At 42.6% G+C, this 20,571-nt stretch overlaps 1 protein-coding gene across 4 annotated transcripts in view; it reads left to right on the top strand.

Annotated features, from left to right (window-relative positions):
- The window catches only part of NRXN3 (neurexin 3), a 1,615,508-nt gene that overhangs the window by 1,041,830 nt on the left and 553,107 nt on the right, over positions 1–20,571 (top strand). Inside the window, exon 1 of one of the 4 annotated variants that reach the window (XM_060004111.1) lies at positions 510–756. The exons of the other annotated variants lie outside the window; for them this stretch is intronic. Within the exon in view, the coding sequence (XP_059860094.1) occupies positions 510–756 (247 nt within the window). Of the gene's footprint in view, positions 1–509; positions 757–20,571 lie in introns of those variants that run through there. 4 annotated transcript variants of the gene reach the window in all.

Below are 20,571 nucleotides of genomic sequence, written 5' to 3'. Positions count from 1 at the left end.
GGGAGTGGAAAACGAAAAAAAAAAAAAAAATGTTCAAACTGCTTGGATGTTGGGATAAACTAACCTGAACCTACTTGGGTCTCCTGCTGCCTCCTCCTCTTCCTTCGTTTCCACCTTTCCTCTGTGTGGCTTCCCGGAGTGTGCCGTTCAGTCATCCGGCCTGAGGTGCCCAGAGATCAGGAGCTGCGCCTGGCCTCCCCTGACATGTGTGGCATCCCGGGGCTCCCTAGGAGGGCTGCTACACCTGGGTGGACTTTGACATCCTAAATTTCAGCTCCAGGAAAGGGGAGCTTTTGCCTTATATCCTTTTATTTTTTAAGTAGTAGTTGTTGTTGTTTTTTTGTGTTTTTTTCATCATCTTGTCTTGAAAACGCTTATTCCTTCCCTCTTTCCAAAATTTGGGCCAAGTCTTCCTCCTGCTATGATGGGCCCCTGGGCATCATGAACTTCATTATTGCTCACTGGCTGGAATTCAAACTGCCCATCTGTGGTGGTCCAGTGTGTTGACCATGCACCTGAGAATCCACGCGAGACGGAGCCCTCCTCGCCGGCCGGCCTGGACGCTTGGGATCTGGTCCCTCTTCTGGGGATGTATCATCAGCTCCGTGTGGAGTTCCTCTAATGTACCCTTCTCCTCCTCCTCTTCTTCCTCGCCGGGGTCTCACTCTCAGCACGAGCACCATTTCCATGGCAGCAAGCATCACTCAGTGCCTATTTCTATCTATCGCTCCCCTGTTTCCCTTCGAGGAGGGCACGGTGGGTCTCTCTGCTCTTTATCCTTTTAACGGGCGTAGCAATTCCTTAACCCACTTGCCTTTCAGGTAATGTTAAGGGTGGGAAGAGAATTTTAAAAATTGAATTTAAAATAATGAAAAGCATCGCATGTGCATGAGGGAAGAAAATGTCCAGTTTCTCCCTAAAAGGCTAGAGTTTTCTGCCCCAGTCTCCCCATATCCTCTAATGGGTCCTCCTCTCCTTGGCTCCCTTATTCATAGCTTCACAAGCACCACATTCTCCCCTTTGCAACCTTCTGCCTCCTTCACCCCCCATGATGGCAGACAACTTGGTCAGTTAAGTCCCCAGTGCTGCACTTCGGAGGATTCATTCATTCACCTTGCTTTCACCCTTCTTCTCTCTGATCTTGTTTGAGAGCTAGTCGTGGGAAAATAGCAGACAGCAGGAATCCTTAGGTCTTCAGCCTAAAGTTGATTGAACTGCTTTTAAAGTGGCCTGTGTGGTAAAGGTCGGGGGCGTGGGGGAAGGTAGCTGAGTGTAATCTTTAATAACCAGTGGTCATTATTGTTCATTTGGGCCGCTTTACGTTTGTCCACATGTCAGAAGGAGAGAGCAGCTATCGTGAAAACCGTACACCTAATATTGCTAACTACTCAGGGGGAAGCAATGTATAAGATAAGGCAAAGTCCATTTATAATTTAACCAAGTGTAAATTACTGCCACTTCAGTTCCACCATTTATGGAAATGTTATTTCAATTAAAGGTAGCACGGGTGGGCTTGTTCACACAATATAAGTACAATATGTTTTGCTCTAAACGACCCTCCTTGCATAGCGATTGAAGGAAGAGATCTACGGCTCTTAAATTTATATTCAGCTTTGAGCAGGCTGCCTCAGAAAGGGTGATGTCTGCTACCGAGTTAGGCTCTTGCTGTAGTAAACTGTTCTAAAGAAGGGAGCTTCGTTATTTATTTACTATGCACTCCACCCTGATGGTGAGGAGAATGGGGATCACAGAACCCAACTGCAGGAGCAGCCCTCTGGGGGGCAGCGAGAGCAAACCACACTAGAGGTCCCCTGCCCTAGCTTGTATTTTGAAGGCCTGTAACATACAGACTGCATTCGGAATGTCAGTTCTTCCCACTGCCTCCTAGCCCTGGGTTTCTGCTCTGTGCTCTCTGTAGTGTTAAGTGGAAGCACATTGAGAAAATGCCAGCACGTACTCTGGCTCTTTCTGTCTCTTTACATCTTATTTGATGGAGTTGTCAAGCAGCTCAGTGCTTGTAAGGTTGGTGGAGGCGGGTGGTGGGGAGGAGGGAATGCTTGATCTCGATCTGGTTGCTGTTTTCTCTGTGACTCCTGCTAGGTCGGGTGTAAGCTTTCAAAAAAAAAACACCCTAGGAGAGGAAAGAACCACAACCACCAAAAATGCAAAAGCAATTTCATGGAAGTAGAAGCTGTTAGCTCCTAAGGAGGAGTGGGGGTGGGATTGTAACGATTGGGAAAGAAAAAAGAAGGGATGGGAGATGAAGCCAGACAGACTATTCCTAATAGCCGTAATTAAACACAGAAACGCTCAGCGATCATTAGCTAAATTTTGCTAATTAGTGTAAATAATCAGCAGGGAGACGAAGATTATGTATTAGTTAGAGGTTATAGGCTGGCAAGGTCTCCGTGTTTTCCGTTCAGGATGTAAACAGTTAAGAGCAGCTACTACTTAAGTGATGGAATTTGCAATACTTACCGGGGGATTCCTTGGTCTGTCAATCTCTTTCTTTCTCTCTGGCACTTCCTCGCTCTCTCTCTCTCTCAGTCTCTCTCTCTCTCTCTCTCTCTCTCTCTCTCTCTCTCTCTCTCTCTCTCTCAGCTAAAGGGGCAAAAGGGGTTGAGCCAGCACAGGTTAAAAACAGCTCTTCTCTAGTCATGTCTTCATTGATCAGTTGCTCAGTACCCTCTAAATCTTCTTAACTGGTTCCATCTTCTTTCACATTAACCTACATCTGATAAGATTCAGTACGATGGAAAAGGAGAACAAAGTAAATAAATGACCAGAGACCCTAGAAAAGGCCCTTAGATGCACAGAGCTGAGAATGCAGTGAACTTCAAGATCTGGCATGACTGAGACAAGACAGCTCATGAAATCAACTTTTCAGTATCCTCTTTCAATCCTGAAGTCCCATCCCACTGATCTGGGCTTACAGACTGAATGCATCTATATTAAGCAGGCTCCTTGCATATTTAATTAATGTTTTTGAGCTTGAAATCAAGAGAAGCAGCAAGCAACAAGATACCCCAAACTCTGGCTTCAATCCCTTATCTACGCTGTGCCCTTTTCTCCCTGAAAGGACCAGGAGACCCCTCGGTGCTCCGTTAATGCTCCCCTAATTCTTACTTAGAGTACACTTGCTTTCCCCTAGTCCAAGACAAAGGCTTAGCTAACAGCAATTGTTTTAAAAAATCTTTTAGATGGAGGTGGTAGGAGACATAGCACCATGAGACTAATGGTTGTTACTAATAGTTTTCTGCCAACCCTATTCCAGAGTTACAAGGAGCAGTCTGTACTGTCTGTGAGGAAGTAAATGCCCTTCCTTCTGGTATAAAATGAAAAGTAGAGCCTTGAGTTCAAGAACCTTCTCTGGACTCAAGAGGGATTTTTTCCTTTGCTTGTTTTTTCTACCGTTGTTCACTTTGCACATTTCCTGAGAAGCCAGAGGTCCTCAGAGCTGCCCGTTAATGAGTTTTTGCCACCCCTCCTTCTAAACCATCCTGCCCTATAGTGAGACTCACACTAAAACAGATGGAAGAAAGAGAAATTCTCCAAACAGCTGTTCTTCTGCCCATACTTGGTCCTGATCTTTAAAAAATTGATTATGTATAGATTTGCCTAAAATCTTGATCCTAGAGCAGGCTGAGCTCCTTTATAAGTTGGGGAGACTAAGGCCACACCTGCCCGGGATATCCAAAATAGTCTCAGGTTAAGGTTGTGTCTTCGGATACAATTAACTCTCTTCTCAACTGGAGTCTAGTAAGCTTTTCCCCATTGCTCAGTCCCCTCCTTCAGGCTCCCTGTTTTCTTTCATGCTCTCTTCAATTGAACTAACATTTATTGGGTATCTACTATGTGCCAGGCTGTGTGTAACCTGCTAAGGATAGAAAACTAAATAAGACATTGTATTGTTCAGCACGGGATCATTTCAGAAGTATCTGGATCATCTATGAAAGATAAGTGCTTCTAAAAATTTTTAAAATTTGAGGGATGGGACGAGGATCCAGATACCCAACCAAATTAATTAATATAAAATCTGAATATCCCTTGTGAAATGCAGATTCTCATTGTTCTGTTATTCAGAATAACCTCCAGGTATTTTTCGTCCTCAACTTTATTTTCATACTTATATATCATGCTTTTTGAAACTCCTGGATAATTTAGTGGTATGGGACATATAAATACTAAAATACATTTGTTTACCAACCTTCAGTTTCATAGGAGAGTTTTGTATATTTGCTTTTCTCTCTCCCACCTTTAAGAAATCCAATGCACATCTACTTAAAAATATTTTAATACTTATAGTTTAGAAAAAGTTTCTCTACAGAGCCTAGGTTTAGTATGTTCCTTATATTTTATTTTCCATAAAATAGCAGACCTTCCTGTCTCTGTAGGCATTTGGGGGTACCTAGTTGAAAACCTAAAACTCAGTTTTACAAGGGAATATACCACAATGTATTTAGAGGAAAGTCTCTTGCTCAGAAACCTGTGTGTGTGTGTGTGTGTGTGTGTAGGTGGGACAACATAAATCCTCTTTGAGTCATCTTAGCAAAGACGGCGGTGGTAGTCCCCCTTGTGGTCCATGAGCCTGGAGTCTTTCTTTAAGAAATTATGCTTCTCATTCATTGTCACAGAGACCCACCTCTGAAGTTTTTCCAGCCATGGGGCTTGTTTTGCTCTGATCTATTGAGCACTTTCTTTTGCTCAGCCAGCTGCTTTCTAACCACTTTCTCTCTCCCTTCCTTCTTGGGATTCAGATTGCTGAATAATTCAGCGTGTTGGTTGACAGATAAAATGACAAGATTTATATGTCTTTGGCCTTGGTGATGAATTAATTAAATTGGTTTCTTTTTCTCTGTCTCCTCTAGATGCGTTGTTTGGCTTCTCTAAAATTTGCTGGCAAGTGGTGGGTCTGGAGATTAACTTGTTCTTGAAAGGCCACCGTAGGAAGATTATACTGTCCCAGTGTACATTTCTTCAGGACTTTCAACATGGATCATTGTGCGGGGGTTGGTGGTTGGAGGTGAGGCCTGCCGTATCAGAGGGAGCAGAGATGAGAGAATTGGAACAATTCCTTTCAGGAAAAACAAAACAAAACCCTTCACCAAACTGACTGATGGCTGGAATTTAGTAGTAAGACCTTTATTGTTTTACTGTCTGATTTTGAATCTGGAAGACATGACATATTTTATTTTACATTTTAATGAATGAATTTATCAGATCTCAGAAAGCTTACTTCGCTAGGACTCTATGTGATCTGGGAGGGAGGCAGATCTCTCAAGATAAAACTTGAACTTAATCATACTTCCCTTCCTGTATTAGTTTGTTAGGGCTGCCATTTAAAAAAAAACAAACAAAAAAACAGACTGGGTAGCTTCAACAACAGAAATTAATTTTCTCACAGATCTGGAGGCTAGAAGTCCAAGATCACAGTGGTGGCAGATTCGGTTTCTTCTGAGTCCTCTCTCCTTGGCTTGCAGGTGACCACCTTCTTGCTGTGTCTTCAAGGGCTCTTTTCCTCTGTGTTCATGCATCCCCAATGTTTCCTTGTATGTCGGAATTTCCTCTTCTAATAAGGACACTGGTCAGATTGGATTAAATTTCACTCAAAGGTCCCATTTTAACCTAATCACCTCTTTAAAGGCCCTATCTCCAAATATAGTTATATTCTGAAGTTCTGGGGGTCTAGGCTTCAACACATGAATTTTGTGGGCACACAGTTCAGCCCATAACACTCCTCCTCCCCCAGGACCCAGTCACTGCAAAGTAAAAATGTACGTTCAGTGCATCTCTGTTGAACTCAAACTTCCACTGTGGGAAAATAAAACCTTCCGTGACGGTGACAGCAATTTACAAAATTGATAAGATGGGGCCTTTAAACATATGGAGAAAACACCACCAGTAATTGTAGTTAATATTTGTGTTTGCTTTCCTCTTGGTTTATCTCTTGTGACTGAGTCTCTACCTTGATGTGCACACAGGCTAATTCTGTCTGACTGCAGCCCCGTGCTCTGCAGACAAACTCTAATACCCACTCTCTATGGCTCTCTCTTGAGACCGGCTGCCATTCCAGGCCTGGCGTCCCTGCTCTACCAGGGACTTCCTTTATGAACTACAGCGGCTCACTCTTTTCCTTTCTCGGCACTAGGACGGCATGATTCTCCAATCTGTACGTCTTTAAAGACACCACTGTGTATCTTCAACCTGTCTGAGTTCCACAGGTCTGCCAGTATTTGTAGGTCTGTTTTCTTGACTATGACAATAACTTAGGCCAAAGCCACAGCCACAGCCAGGCTTTCTCTTCTCCCGTCTCCACCAGAAGCAGCATAATGTACAAGAGGGACACACTGTGATGTTATAAAGCCCGCAATCCAACTTCACCACAGTCACGCAGAGACAGAAAGAATGCAGCTTTCATTTAAACACACCTTTTCAACACTAGAAAGGAGCTCTGCGTTGCGTTTAAAATGCTCTGCTGTGTTTGGCCATATCAGGGCAGGGGGCAGAACAGCAGCTGAGTTTATACAGAGCAGGTGGTTTATTTCTACTTACAGTTAGTTTTTGCGAAAGACTTGCTGGGATCATATGCCAACATGTAACGCACACCTCCTGTGTACCAGGCACTCTTCCAATGCTTTACGTATATAATTTCATTTAATCCTCACAATCTTTGACCTTAATAAGGTTACCGCCGTTTCATAAATAAAAACAGTGAGACTCAGAGAGCTTAAGTGACTTGATCAAAGTAGGGTAGGGGTATGGCCAGGCTTCAAACCTGGTTCTGACCACAAAGCTCTTGGTCTTTTTGTTCTCCCTGACGGACCGTCATCTCAAGAAACAGACAACAAACACAGCGAGCTTAGGGATTATCTGATCCTCTGATGTTCCAGATGGCCCAAGTGGGGACTTAGACAAGGGCATCCGATCAGTATCAGAATCAGCTGGGAACCCGGGCAGTACGACGCTACGTCCATCACCCTCTTACTCTACAGCACGAATGCCGACTTCTCATTCCTCCAAGACCTTTTGCTTCAGGTTGATCTCCCCTTAACCAGATTAAGTCCTGTAGGAATGGATTCTGCCAGCGTTGGATTCTCCCGGCCTCCTGTGAAATTAATGTTTCATATGTATTCTTCTAGTAGGTGTCTGGCTTTGTGCTAAGAGGTAGGATTCTTGTGTGTTCTGAAGGTCTCCTCAATGGGAGACCCTAGTGTGAGAAAGTGATCATATTCAGGTTGGTTCCCATGCAGGGAGACATTTCCTGTCCTGGTTGGGCCTCACTGGCCAGAAAGCAGCAGGGAGATGACTTGTGTATTCACCTGTCTCTGTTTCCCATCTGAAGCCACAGCCCAGTTATTGTTCAAAGACACGTTCCCTGCCCCAGTTCCCACCCTTTGCTCACCAGCTGTTGAGTGGCTGTATGAACATAATACCTCCAGAAACCTGAAAGCCACCTTTTCTGAGATACTGTCCACACCCTCCCTTTTTTAATGTTTTGAAATATTCCTGTCAGCCACCCCCCACATTAAAACACAATGGTGTATACTCCTGAGTGACTTCCCCCCAAACTGTGAATTTCAACTATTTCCCAGGCAGTCTTTCAAAATTTGAATATAATTACATGTTTTGGGTGCAAATTGTGGTTTTTGCTACATAAGAAACTAATGGAGATGATCCACCTGTTCCTGTATTTACAGATTATATGCTTCAGAACCGAGGGTATATATTTAGGCAGCTTTTCTGTGTGGCACATTAAAATGAAAATGAACTGGGGTGAGCCACCATGGTTGCTAAGCAGTAGAGCAGGTTGACAGAGCAAAGCATTAAACTGAACCGGTGTCAGTGTTTTACTTAACATTTATTTGCTTTGCACCTTTGTCATTTGATGTTGTCAAAGAAGGGAAGGGGGAGGAGATAGGCAGGGTCTGGCTGTCTGCACAGCTCAAACAAGGAGGAAGAAATAATCAGCCCACGACATCCAAGCGAAATGAGCACTTTTTAAAAGTTGAAATTGCTATACAGGGAACTCTTTTTTTATGAAGAGCGTGCAAGACTTGTACAAGTGCACAGGTGTGTCTAACAGCTTCAGGAACATGGACCTGGGCAGACACTTGTTTTTGCAGTATGGGCGATGACTACCAAAGAGGAATTAGCTTCCCCAGGTCAAAAATTTTAAATATGCTTCCATTGTCCATTTAATTCCTGGTTTCAAGTCCTAGACTTATCATGAGCAAGTAGGGATAGGCAGCAAAGTCTTTTGGGCTTCTTTATAAGTGATAACTAACAGAATAAAGCCAACTGTTTTGAACCTCTTTTTTTTTAATATAAATTTATTTTTTATTTTATTTTTGGCTGCATTGGGCCTTCATTGCTGCGCGCGAACTTTCTCTAGTTGCAGTGAGTGGGGGCTACTCTTCGTTGCAGTGCATGGGTTTCTCATTGCAGTGGCTTCTCTTTGTTGTGGAGCACAGGTTCTAGGGGCTTCAGCATTTGTGGCACACGGGCTTCAGTAGTTGTGGATCAAGGGCTCCAGAGCTCAGGCTCAGTAGTTGTGGCGCACAGGCTTAGTTGCTCCGCAGCATGTGGGATCTTCCCGGACCAGGGCTTGAACCTGTGTCCCCTACATTGGCAGGCGGATTCTTAACCACTGTACCACCAGGGAAGCCCGAACCTCTGTTTCTAATAAAGGCTGAAAGGCCCTTGTGAACAATTAGCTCACAGGGAAAACAAAGTAAGACCCTCTTGGATTCTTCAGGTCAATTTTAGCAGCATTCTGATTTTTTTAAAGTTTGAAAAGATGATTAAAGGGTTAAATCTCAGCTACTGGGAAAATTTGGCCTCCTGAATAATTTGGGTGGGAGGAGGGTCCTGTGACTTAGATAGTCAAGGTTTTATTGTATATCTCTTTCCTTGAACCAATTATTATATATCTCTTGACATGGACCACTATCTCAGCATACTCGGATGGACATCTTTGGGTGTTCACTTCTGTCAATTCAATCTTCTTAGAAAAAATAAGCCCAAGAAAGGAGACCTCTGTGCTTTTACAAGAATGACAATAGTATCTTCTTTACTCATAATAATAATAATATTAGTAATAATAATTCACTGTTTTTAGTTCTTTGAATATACCTGACACTCTTCTAAAGGTATCGCATTTAATTCTCCTGAGATAGGTACAGCTGTTTTCGCATTTGGAAGATGCTGACACTGAGGCAGAGAATGTTTGAGTCACTTGGGCCATGTGGAGGAGATACATAGGGCAAGATATGAGGAAAGTGCAGGGAGCTTCCATGCCCTTTCCAGGCGAGCCACTCTCCCCAAGTCTCCACGTGTTCCCCAACCCAGAAGCTTTCCCCAGCCAGACCCTATCCTTTAGGGGTCTTTTGGAGGCTTCATTACATAAGCATGATTGATTAACTCATTGGCCATTTGTGACTGATTCAACTTCTAACCCCTCTACCCTCCCAGGAGGTTGGGGGCGGGACTGAAAGTCCCAACCTTTAACCACCAGTTTGGCTCCACTGGCAATTGGCCACCCACCCCCACCCTCCTCAATCCTAAGGTGCTTACAGAAAGTCATTTCATTAACATAACAAAAGATACCTTTATCCTCTCATCACTGGAAATTCTGGTAGTTTTGAAAGCTGTGAGCCAGAAACTGTGGATGAAGACTGAATACCTATGAAAAGTGTATTTTGGTCATCTGAATGACCAAATATGTATTTCCTATAAATTATAATATTGCAGTCAGGTACTGAACTAAATGCCTTAATCTTTACCAACTATCCTTCAGGGTAGGCACCATTCTTATCATGAATTTACAGGAAAAGAAACTGAGCCTCAGAGAGTTAAGCAATTCACCTCAAGTTCTTCCTCTTGCTAAGCAGTTAACCCCTTGCTTCTACAGTTACCCCTTAGTATCCATGGGGATTGGTTCCAAGACCCCCACGGGTACCAAAATCCGCAGATGCTCAAGTCCCTTAAATAAAGTGGTATAGTATTAGCATATAACCTTAACCCATACACAACCTCCTGTATACTTTACATCATCTCTAGATTACTTATAATACCTAATACCATGTGAATGCCGTGCAAATAGTTGTACATACAGTGTAAATGCTATGTAAATAGTTGCCTGTGCACAGGAAATTCAAGTTTTGCTTTTTTGAAATTCCTGGTATTTTTTCCAAATATTTTCGATTCGATGTTCCTGGACTCTGCAGATATGAATGAGACCCACGGATATGGAAGGGAGGGCTGACTGTGTTGAACTTAGGTCAGGTAATCTGCACAAACATAAAACCTGTTCCCTGGTCTTGAGAACAACCGATCAGAACACATCCCTCTATTCACAAGTCCTATTGTATTATAGGAAATTATGTGTGCTTTCTGAAGCAGCCCTTGGATATTCAGATAAGTTCCAGAGTCAGCTGGTCGGGAATGGTTACATATTCAATCAAGGATCCAAGAGCGAGGGACCCTCTTTGGTGACTCACCTACCTCATTTTTGATTCACCGTAAGAAACTCATTTATCAGGAATTTTAGTTTCCAACATATAGTCTTTCTCCTCAAATTATAATGTAAACCACCAAACCTTCCTGATTTTAGTTCTCTTACCTGCAAAATGAAAGAATCTCAATTAATGATCTTGAAGTAACGTGCCATCTTTATCTTAGCAAATTTGGTATTCATCTTTCTATCGGCGCCAATAGGCACAATTCTGATGATTTCTAAAATACCTTGTCACTCTTATTAGATCACCTTTGAACCTACTTTTATTCTTGACCATTCATACATATGGCAGAAGCTTATTAATATTGAGGGTAAAACTAATGGAATGAATATTTCAAGAGTATCAATGGTTTTCATATTGGGCGAATACGTGTGTGTGCACAAGCGCATGTGGGTGAATGTGTGAGCTAGAAAAACATAATGTAGCATAAAGGCCTTGATAGCAACCTAGTCAGCTCCTGACCTGGAATGTGAAGATCAGGCATGAGGACTAAGACTGCTGTGCATCACAGACGTAAAGACGTTTCAGTACCTGTTCCTTATTCTGGTGTCATTTATCAGTGTGTTGTGTCAAGGGGGCTTGCATTAACACGCTAATTACAATCTAAGAGGGGGACAGTGTTAATGTGAGATAGGAATGTAAACCTGGGGACTTGGACCTCTATAGCCAATCCCTGTCTTTCAGGTGATTTATTTATTGGGTTTTATATGCCATGGGGTCATTTTATGTGTATGTACTGCTAACCCCATCATCTGTCAGTTATTAGGGATCTACTAGACTAGCTATCATATAAGAACACTCTTTCCCACAGTGTTGAGATAGTGACCCTTTATTTCCCTGCACAGGGTAACTTAGAAATAAACCCACCACCTGAACGCTAAGTTTTTCAGACCCAGGGGTGATGCCCCTAAAAGAATATTCTGATGAAAGGTCTTCATTGGACTGAAAAGCTGCCTTGCATTTGTGGAATTACCAAACGCTGGACTTGGAAGAGGTCTATAGGGACCTTTTCCAATCAAATTATTTTCATGCAGAGAAAGATTAACAGCCTGGGAGTTTGTGAATTGTTCCCAAATCACACTTGTCAAGTTAGGGGCAAGTTGAGGCTGAAACACCAGTCCTTTCTGTACTGCACCACAGTGTTAGGATGCAAAAGCAGGTGTCACCTGTTTTGCTGTGGACAAGGAGACTGGGATGGTCTCTGGTACAACTGAAGCACAGAAAGTTCAGAGAGCATGAGAGCCAAGTCACTCCAAACACTCAAATTGGTTCCCTTAATTGCTGTCACAGAATGCAGTCCTCACTCCGTCCCAGGCACTGCTCCCTCACTGGGTCCCTGCTTTCTCTCTGCCCCAGCAGCCTGGAAGGGAAACTCAGTGCGCCGCAGTTCAATCAAACTGTTTGATGAGAGCTTTTGAGCCTTATTACATGGAAGGTTTCAGCCTTCCATGGAAGGAAAAAGAAAGAAATTAAATTGAAGTGTAAATCAGTCAAGAGCTTAGATCCTGCGCATCCTTTCTTTTTAATCAGGAGTAAAATGAGAGGAGAGTTTTAAGGCTCATCACAAGACACCATTAACTACCCAAGGAACTCTTGACAGAAGATGGTTTGTCGTGAGAAGAAAAGTATACAGTCTATCCAAAAAAGGAAGTATCCAGAAGTTGTTTAGAAGGGTGACACAGAGGAGGAGGTTGGCTTGTTCTCCTGTGGCTACCCAGGCTTCAGTTCCCCTAGCTAGCCAGCACATTTTCTTGCACACATTAGGTATTCAATACATACTTTACATCAATGAGGTAGTATATTATGTAGTGTGTAGCAGATAATTATATATTGTATATGAAAGGGTAATATGTTTTCAATTCATTCAGTTTTAGACACTGCACTGGAAATCAGTATTCAACATTTTGGCCAGTTTTCCCTCATGATTGAAATAGTTTTGGTGTATTTTTCTAAAATTGATTGATGTTTGCAATTTTACAAATTGTGTTTTACAGCATTACAGTGAAAATTCAAGATCTTGTTTGATCCTCACCACAGCTCTCTGCAGCAGGAGGACAAGTAGTAGAATTGTTATTTGTTCCTTTTTTTTATTTTTTAGCTGATGTAATCAAAACTAAAGGAACATAACTGTCTTAACCAATGTCATTCAGGTAGTCAGTGACAGAGCAGAAACTGACACCCAGCTCCTGTCCACTGCCCTGCTTTGCATGACTGAGTATCGGGTGTAGAATTTCTGGGCTTTCTGGTAAAAGAGAGAGGAGAGAACAGCAGAGAGAAGAGTGCTCGCAGAAGCACCGTTAGGACAGAAAAGTGTGATATGCCTTCATTGGACTTTGCGCTTAATTATTAAGTACTTACAGTGAGCAGTGCAATGCCCTGGGCTATGCTCTGCAGTGGACAATTGAAACGTAGGGTCTATACTCAAATACTTACAGTGTGGTTACAAATTCTTTAAAATACGGAGATCTATCCTTTCCATCCCCACAGCAATCTCAACCATGTCACCTGGATGGATAGTTGTAGCAACCTAATTAACAGACCTTACTAAGCCTCTGATTGCCCCTTCTGTCTGTGCTCCACCCACCATTGAGCCATCCATCTCAAGTACCAATCTGTTCATGCCATTCTCGCATGGGCTCCTCCCAGACTACAGGATGAAGTCCAATCAGATCACATCATGCCCTCTGTAACTAGAACAAAAACTAACCCCTTACCTTCGTAATCTTGCCCCTGTTTATCTATTGACTTCATTTCCTAACACGATCTTCATTAGACCTTGGCCTAATTCTTTTTTTTTTTTTTAATATTGATTGATTTATTTATTTAGGCTGCACTGTGTCTTAGTTGCAGCACACGGGATCTTCGTTGCAGCACATGGGATCTTTAGTTGTAGCATGCGGACTTCTTAGTTGTGGCATGCGGACTTCTTAGCTGCAGCATCATGCAGACTCTTAGTTGCAGCATGTGGACTTCTTAGTTGCGACATGCGTGCGGGATCTAGTTCTCTGACCAGGGCTGGAACCTGGGTCCCCTGCGCTGAGAGCACAGAGTCTTACCCACTGGACCACCAGGGAAGTCCCTTAATTCTTTTTATTTTATTTTTAAAAATTTTTGTTCCTTGAACATGCCAATTTTGTTCCCATCATAGGGCCTTTATATTATCAGTTCCTTCCCTCTGGAACATTTTCTTTTTCATCTGGATTGCCACATGTCCATTTCTTATTATAACATCAGGCTTCAACTTCAGTGTCATCTCCTTAATGACCCAGTCTAAAAAGCACACTTTCAAGTTCCTCTCCAGCATAACAGCATGATTTCTTTTTATTATAGCACAGATACCTCCAAGAAAGTTCATGTTGTGTGTATTGCTTCCATCAACCTCTGAGACCTTGTCTACCTTGTTCATGGTTGTGTCTCCAGTGCCTAAAACAGTGACTAGCAAGGAGTGAGTTTCCTTAAACATTTGCTGAACGAGTGGATGGATGGATACCTGACATATATTCCTCTCAGATGTGGCTCCCACCCACCATTTTAGCCTCAATACTCATTAGGCCTTTTCAGAACTCCATGACTTTAAAGTATGTTCTTCCCTCGATTGGGAATCTCTCCTATGTGGTAGATTTCTCCGCATTTTTCACCTGACAATTCACTCTGTAGTAACTAGTCTGCCAAGCATTCCCTACCTCCCATTAGCACAGTGAAGTTCTCAACCTTCTGTGTTTTTCTCTATAACACTTTTCTCATTGAATAATTAAAATTATTAAACATATATTAAGCCTCCAACTACATTCTAGGCACTGTCCTGGGTGCCAGATACTTAAATATGAGTAGGATTCAAGCCCCGCAGAAGGTTCATGCCATGGTAGAAGAGCTCACTCTCATTTTATTAAACATACAATATTGAGTTGCTCCCATTTATTGATGGTGATTGTTTTTCTCACTAGATTCTGACTTCTTTAAGGTTCAGGAATGAATTATTTTGGATGACCAATTATTTTGGATGACCAACATAGATCTTGTTTTATAAAAGGTGATTCTTCATTAATGGAAGAATCTAGTGAGTGGATTAAAAGGTAAGAACATAAAGTATTGTAATGCATGTAACAGTTTGACAAATGTCATGAAATAGGTAGAAACAACCATGGGAATTTAGAGGGGAAAATGTCGCAACCCATTAGGGCGTTAAATAGAACCAGGTGGCAGAGGGAAACCTTAGGTCGTGTTTTGAAGGATGATTTCTATGGGCATGCAGGAGAAAGGGACAAATAGATTTAGGGGGAAAAAAATAGATGTTCAGGATTCAGTGACCCAGTTTGCTGAAGGGTGAGCCTGTAGAGGAACGTTGAGAGAAGGGCTGGCAAAGGAGACTGGGGCTCTTTAATGGAGGACATTGAAAACTCATTATCATAACAACACCCTTGGCATTTATCATTTACAAACCAGTAAGGTGAGCATTATCTGATTTACATCTTTCAATCACCCTGTGATTCTTTTGTCATTATCACCATTTATAAGAGAGGAAGAGGATCAAGGCTGAGAAGTTTATGCTTAATCCTTTTGGGAGGGTACTGTATCTTTTCAAAATGCAAATCTCGTTTTGTAACTCCCTTCCTTTAAAAAAACAAAAGTAAAGAAACGGACAGAACCTCTTTCTTCACAGGCTTCCAATAGTCCTTCAAATAAAGACAAAACTGTTCAGGGGTGCCTGGCTGGTCTGGCCATCACTGGAGTTTTTAGCCTCATCACACACCAGGTCCTTCCACCTTCTCTATTGTGGCTTCCTTATCTCCTCTGTCATCCCTACTCTTCTTTTGCAGATTTGCCTTTGCTCATTCCATGTAGGCAATCTCCTCACCTCTTCCCCTGGTTGACACCTACTTCAACCTGAGGTCTCTCTTTTGTATATCACCTCCTCTAGGAAGTCCCCTTCCACTTCCCTCAGAAATTCAAATTCCCCAAATACAGTTCTCATAACCTTCTGGAACTCTCCCCTGTTGTACGTTTCACAGTTGCTGCTTTACATTTAGTTGTAAGATGATTTGATCAGTATCTATTTCCCCAAATGGGTAGAAAGTTTCATTGGGGTCAGATAGGATCATGACATCTAGACAATAAAATGTAAGACACCCAATTATATTTGATATTCAAATAAATGACCAACTTTAAAAAGTTTTTTTTTTTTTTTTTTTTTTTTTGCTGTACGCGGGCCTCTCACTGCTGTGGCCTCTCCCATTGCGGGGCACAGGCTCCGGACGCGCAGGCCCAGCGGCCATGGCTCACGGGCCCAGCCGCTCCGCGGCATGTGGGATCTTCCCGGACCGGGGCACGAACCCGCGTCCCCTGCATCGGCAGGCGGACCCTCAACCACTGCGCCACCAGGGAAGCCCTAAAAAGTTTTAAGTATCAATATGTCCCATGAAATATTTAGGACATATTTATACTACATTTCTTCTGTTATTTTTCTGAAACCCAAATGTAACTGGGTGTCCTATGTTTTATCTGGCAACCTTCATCAGAAACCACTTCTGCTTCTAGCACGGTAGCTGGGAGTGCAGTAAACAGATGATCATTCAGCATTGGATGAATAAATGAAATGAATTAAAAAAAATGAAATTAGTGTATTCTGGCAGTGTCACGTAGGGTGAATTGGTATGACAAGAGGTTGAATTTGGAAGGACTAATGAGCAAACTGTTGCAATCATCAGAGGTAAAGGTAGTAAGTACCCGAGTAGGATGGTGGCATTGAGGAAGGAAAGGAGGAACATTTCCAAGTAGGAATCAGAATTTGCACAGGTGTGACTATGTAGCAAACCAGCATCTTGAGGAGTAGGGGAAAGAATCATTTCCAATTAGTAGTGATTAGGATCAACAACAATGAAAAAGGTAGAAATAAATATAACCCCTCTCATTTATATGCTGCTTCACAACTTTCAAAGTGTTGTTCTATGTTCTACAGCATTCGTCTTTGTAGGAGAGGCTTGTTTCTGAAAATATGGCCAGTTAATGATTACTGTTCTTTGTAAATACATTAAATTTCCTAGTCAATGTTGCTGATCAGCTCAGAGATGTTTGCCTTCATTTCTGTGCATTTTTAATCAATTTTTACTTAAGCTTCATATTTCTCGGTGCTGAACCCTTTATTTCTGAAGCACCAGGTATTATGTGTAACAAACCTCTGGTGCATTTGTATTAACTGGCTGATTTTTACAATCATCAGGTTTTCTAAAAATGGGCTGAAACTAGCCAGTAATGAGATGACCAGCCAGAGGCTAATTTCTGTGTTATTTCTTCCTGAAGTAAGAACAGGTGGAGGTTGACAAGTCACAAGCTCCCACTTCAGATAATAAAGATGTAATTCCAGTCATTCAAGTTTGTGTTGAAAGGAAATCTTTTCATTCCTTATTTTTCAATTAGGGTTGAGTGTCGCTCCGTGGCCTCTAGCTACAGGAGGGCAGATGAGCGTGTATTCTTAACTAGATGCGTGCACAGAGACCACGGTTGACATTTCCTCAGCTGCTCTTGCAGAGGCCTTGAACATTTTTCCTTGGCACATCCTTGCCTGTGAGTGGCTGTTTGAAAGATCGGGTGTGATGAGTGAGTGATTAAATGAGCGAGATGATAAAGAGGCAGACATAACCTAGTGGAAATAACCTAGACTCTCTACCTTCACACACCTGAGTTTGACTGATCAATATCTCAGTTAGCAGATTATTCTAGACCAGAGGTCAGCAAACATTTCCTGAGGGGCCAGATAGTAAACATCTTTGGTTTTGTGGGATATACAGTCTCTGTTTCCACCACAACTACTCAACTCTGCCACAGACAGGGTGAGTTTGCTGACTTCTGCCCTAAAGCTTAAACTTCCTGAAAATCTGAAAATGGCAACCATAAAATCTATATTATAAGGTTGTTGTGATTAAAATTTTCTATCTATACAAAGAACAGAGCACAGAATCTGACACATAAATAAGCGTTCAGTAGATGCTAACCAGTGTTGTGATGATAATAAATGAATTTCGGAGCTCCAAAGAATCTTGGAGATCATAGTCAATTTTCTCCTTTCAGACGATGTCTAAATGGAGGATCCAAAAGGTACAGGGACTTAACCAAGGCTAGTGCAATCTGTTTCCCCACAATTCTGTTCATATCACCACGTTCAGAATTCCCAGCAAATATGGCAGCATGAAGCCAAGCGACATCGTAGGGGATATTCGAGCACTGAGTCAACATGCATGCGTTGACTAGCAACCATGATGAGACCTGGGCTGTATATTATGAGTGATACAAAGATCAGTGAAGTTCTTATCCTTGAAGATCTAGCAGCTTTTATTTACTCAGATAACTCTAATGAGGTGGGAAGTGACAAGTGTCAAAAGAGTGAGTGTGTGCCAAGGCTTCTGTTTAGGTGCTTACATGTCTCATCTCATATGATCCCCTTAACAGTTCAAATTGTCAGCATTTTACCCTCAAAGACACTAAGACTCAAAAGTTAAGTAAATCTGCTCAAGGTCAAGAGTTAGCAAGTGCTAGAGCAAGGATTTGAACTTGTTTCTCTCATTGCACAAGGTGCTTTCTACCAGACATTGGAGAAGACTTTGTGGATGAAGTGTTTTTCTGTTAGCAATTGCTGCATAACGCACTGCTCTGCAACATTTAAAACAACATGTTTAAAACGACCATGCTGTTTGCTGGTGATTCGGTGGGTCAGCAATTTAAGCTGGATCTAGCTGAGTAGTTCTGAAGGCATCACGTTGCATCCCTCATGTGGCTGTAGTTGTCTGGCAGATGGGCTAAGGTTGATGGTCTAAGATGATCTCACTCACATATCTGGTGGTTGGTTCTGGCCATCAGTCTGGGGAAACCTTAGGTTCCAGAGGGCAGGCCATCTGTGCTCTACGTCACCTCTCACCCTCTACTTGGCTAGCTCAGGCTTCTTCACACAGTGGTCTCAGGGCTGCATAATAACAACAGTAGCAAGAACTTTTAAGAGCTTGGAAGTTGCACAACTGTGCTTTCACTGCGTTCAATTGGTTAAAGCAATTCTCAGAGCCAGCCCAGATTCAGGGGGTTAGGGAGACAGAGTCCCCCAGTGGGAGAAGCAGCAAAATCACATTGCAAAAGGGTGGGCATGTGAGGATGGGAGGAATTCTTGCCGTATTTGCTAACAATCTACCACAAAGTCATACCTGAGCTGTGAGCTGGGCCTTAAAAGAAATATAAAGATTTGGAAAGTGTTGACTTTGGCAGAGCCGGGATTATAAAGAGCAGCATATTAGTCTTAGCAGAGAATGGGGCCACACACCTGTACTATATTACCTAGGAAATGTTCTCTTGCCTTTGGTCTAACAAAAAAAAAACTGCTATTACTATATGTAGGGACATAACTACAAGTGTGGTTTCCATATATATGATACTTATAAATTTTCAGAGGATTTTCATTTCTATTATATTACATTAAATGTGCTATATAGTTTTGTTGCATTTCGTGACTCAGAGAAGGAGGGCACAGCTACTCCCTCTTTTCCTCTCTGCCATTTGGTGTCATCTTTGCAACAAAGCAGATTCTCAGCTCACTTTCCAGAGACAATCGTGTGACCCATCAGCGGTGATTGACTGTGGCTGAGTGTCAGCCGCAGCAGCTGTTTTGTTGTGAAGATGAAAGTTTGCTGGACCTTAAGATGGAAGGGAAGAGAGAGGAGAAATTTGATTTCATCGGCAGCTGCCTTACCCATCTTCATTAAGATGGGCTGCGGATACTGCAAGCCCATTCTGAACCAGTGGTCATAAAACTAAGAGACGCCACTCACCACTCAACTTAGGCAGCCTGTATTGCTGCTTGAGATCTGTCATCTGGGTGGTTATTGCAGAAGGAGAAGGAATCTCCTGTAGGGAATACAGTGGTCGATGTGTGACAGAAGTGAAACTGAAAGAAATAGATTTTTCTATTAGCTTCAAATCACACCCTTGAAGGTGACAGCACCTGATTCTCTCAGGCAGGGTTCAAGCAAATCATTCAGGCTCCCAGAAGACAATGTGGGATTAATCCCCCCTTGCGTGCATACGCATGTGTGTGTGTGCATACATGTTGTGAAAACTATGTGACTCCTCATTTGCGGTCTTGGACTTGGCTCTGTGTGTATATATAGGGGATGGACTTGTGGACTGGAGGTTGGAGTAGGAAACTGAGATGCAGTGTGAAGAGAGAAGTAGGAGAGAGGATCCAGTCCTAATTAGAGGACTCTTGAAATGAGCAGATCAATATTCAGTTCCCCAGATTTCTGGCTCTGAGCTCTTTCCCTCCAGAAAGTGTTTGCTGAAGGGAGGCAACAGAACATCTCCTTTCTTTCTGAAGATCAAGCATTTCAGATGGCAGCCTGCCATGCATGTCTCTCCATTTCTGAGGTTCCTTTGTATTTGAGTCCAACACCTCACATCCTGTGGGTTGTAATAATAATGGTAGCAATTGCCGTATATTGAGCCCTTGTCGGGTGCCACATGCACATGCATTGTATATATTACAGCGTCTGTGATCCGCAAAAGAATCCTTTTAAGATAGGTATCATTATCCTTAAGAAACTTAGTCTCAGAGAGGTTAAGTAATTTGCCCAAGAACACACAGCTTGTAAAGTGGCAATGCAGGGATCCAGAACCCCAAAGCCTGTGTCCTCCCACTGTACTACCCTGTCTCTTCAAGGCTGGGGCAATAGGAGATACCCTATATGAATGGTGGGAAGATTCATGAAGGGATTTTTAATTCAGCTCTTGTCTAGATCTTCTTTGGAAGGTCTTCTCAGCTGACATACGGTCAGAACACGAGCCATCTCATCTAATAGTGTTATTGGAAAGAAAGTAAAGATTGTGGGCAGTGGAGACTTTTGGAATCAGGAGGGACTTGCTGGATCACCTAGTGATTCTGCTCTAACATATTCTCCAGCCACTGTTGCTACCTTGTACAGAAAAGGAGGTCTGGATAGGCCAAGGGGCAGGACCACAGTGTTGGAGTTAATGGCAGGATGGAAATGCCTTCTCTCTGCCCCTCGCCCTCTCTCCTCTA

Source organism: Delphinus delphis, chromosome 2 (genome assembly GCF_949987515.2).
Source record: "Delphinus delphis chromosome 2, mDelDel1.2, whole genome shotgun sequence".
NCBI classification, from domain to species: domain Eukaryota; kingdom Metazoa; phylum Chordata; class Mammalia; order Artiodactyla; family Delphinidae; genus Delphinus; species Delphinus delphis.
The sequence above is the reverse complement of the archived record's forward strand: the minus strand, read 5'-3'. Positions and strand labels throughout refer to the sequence as shown.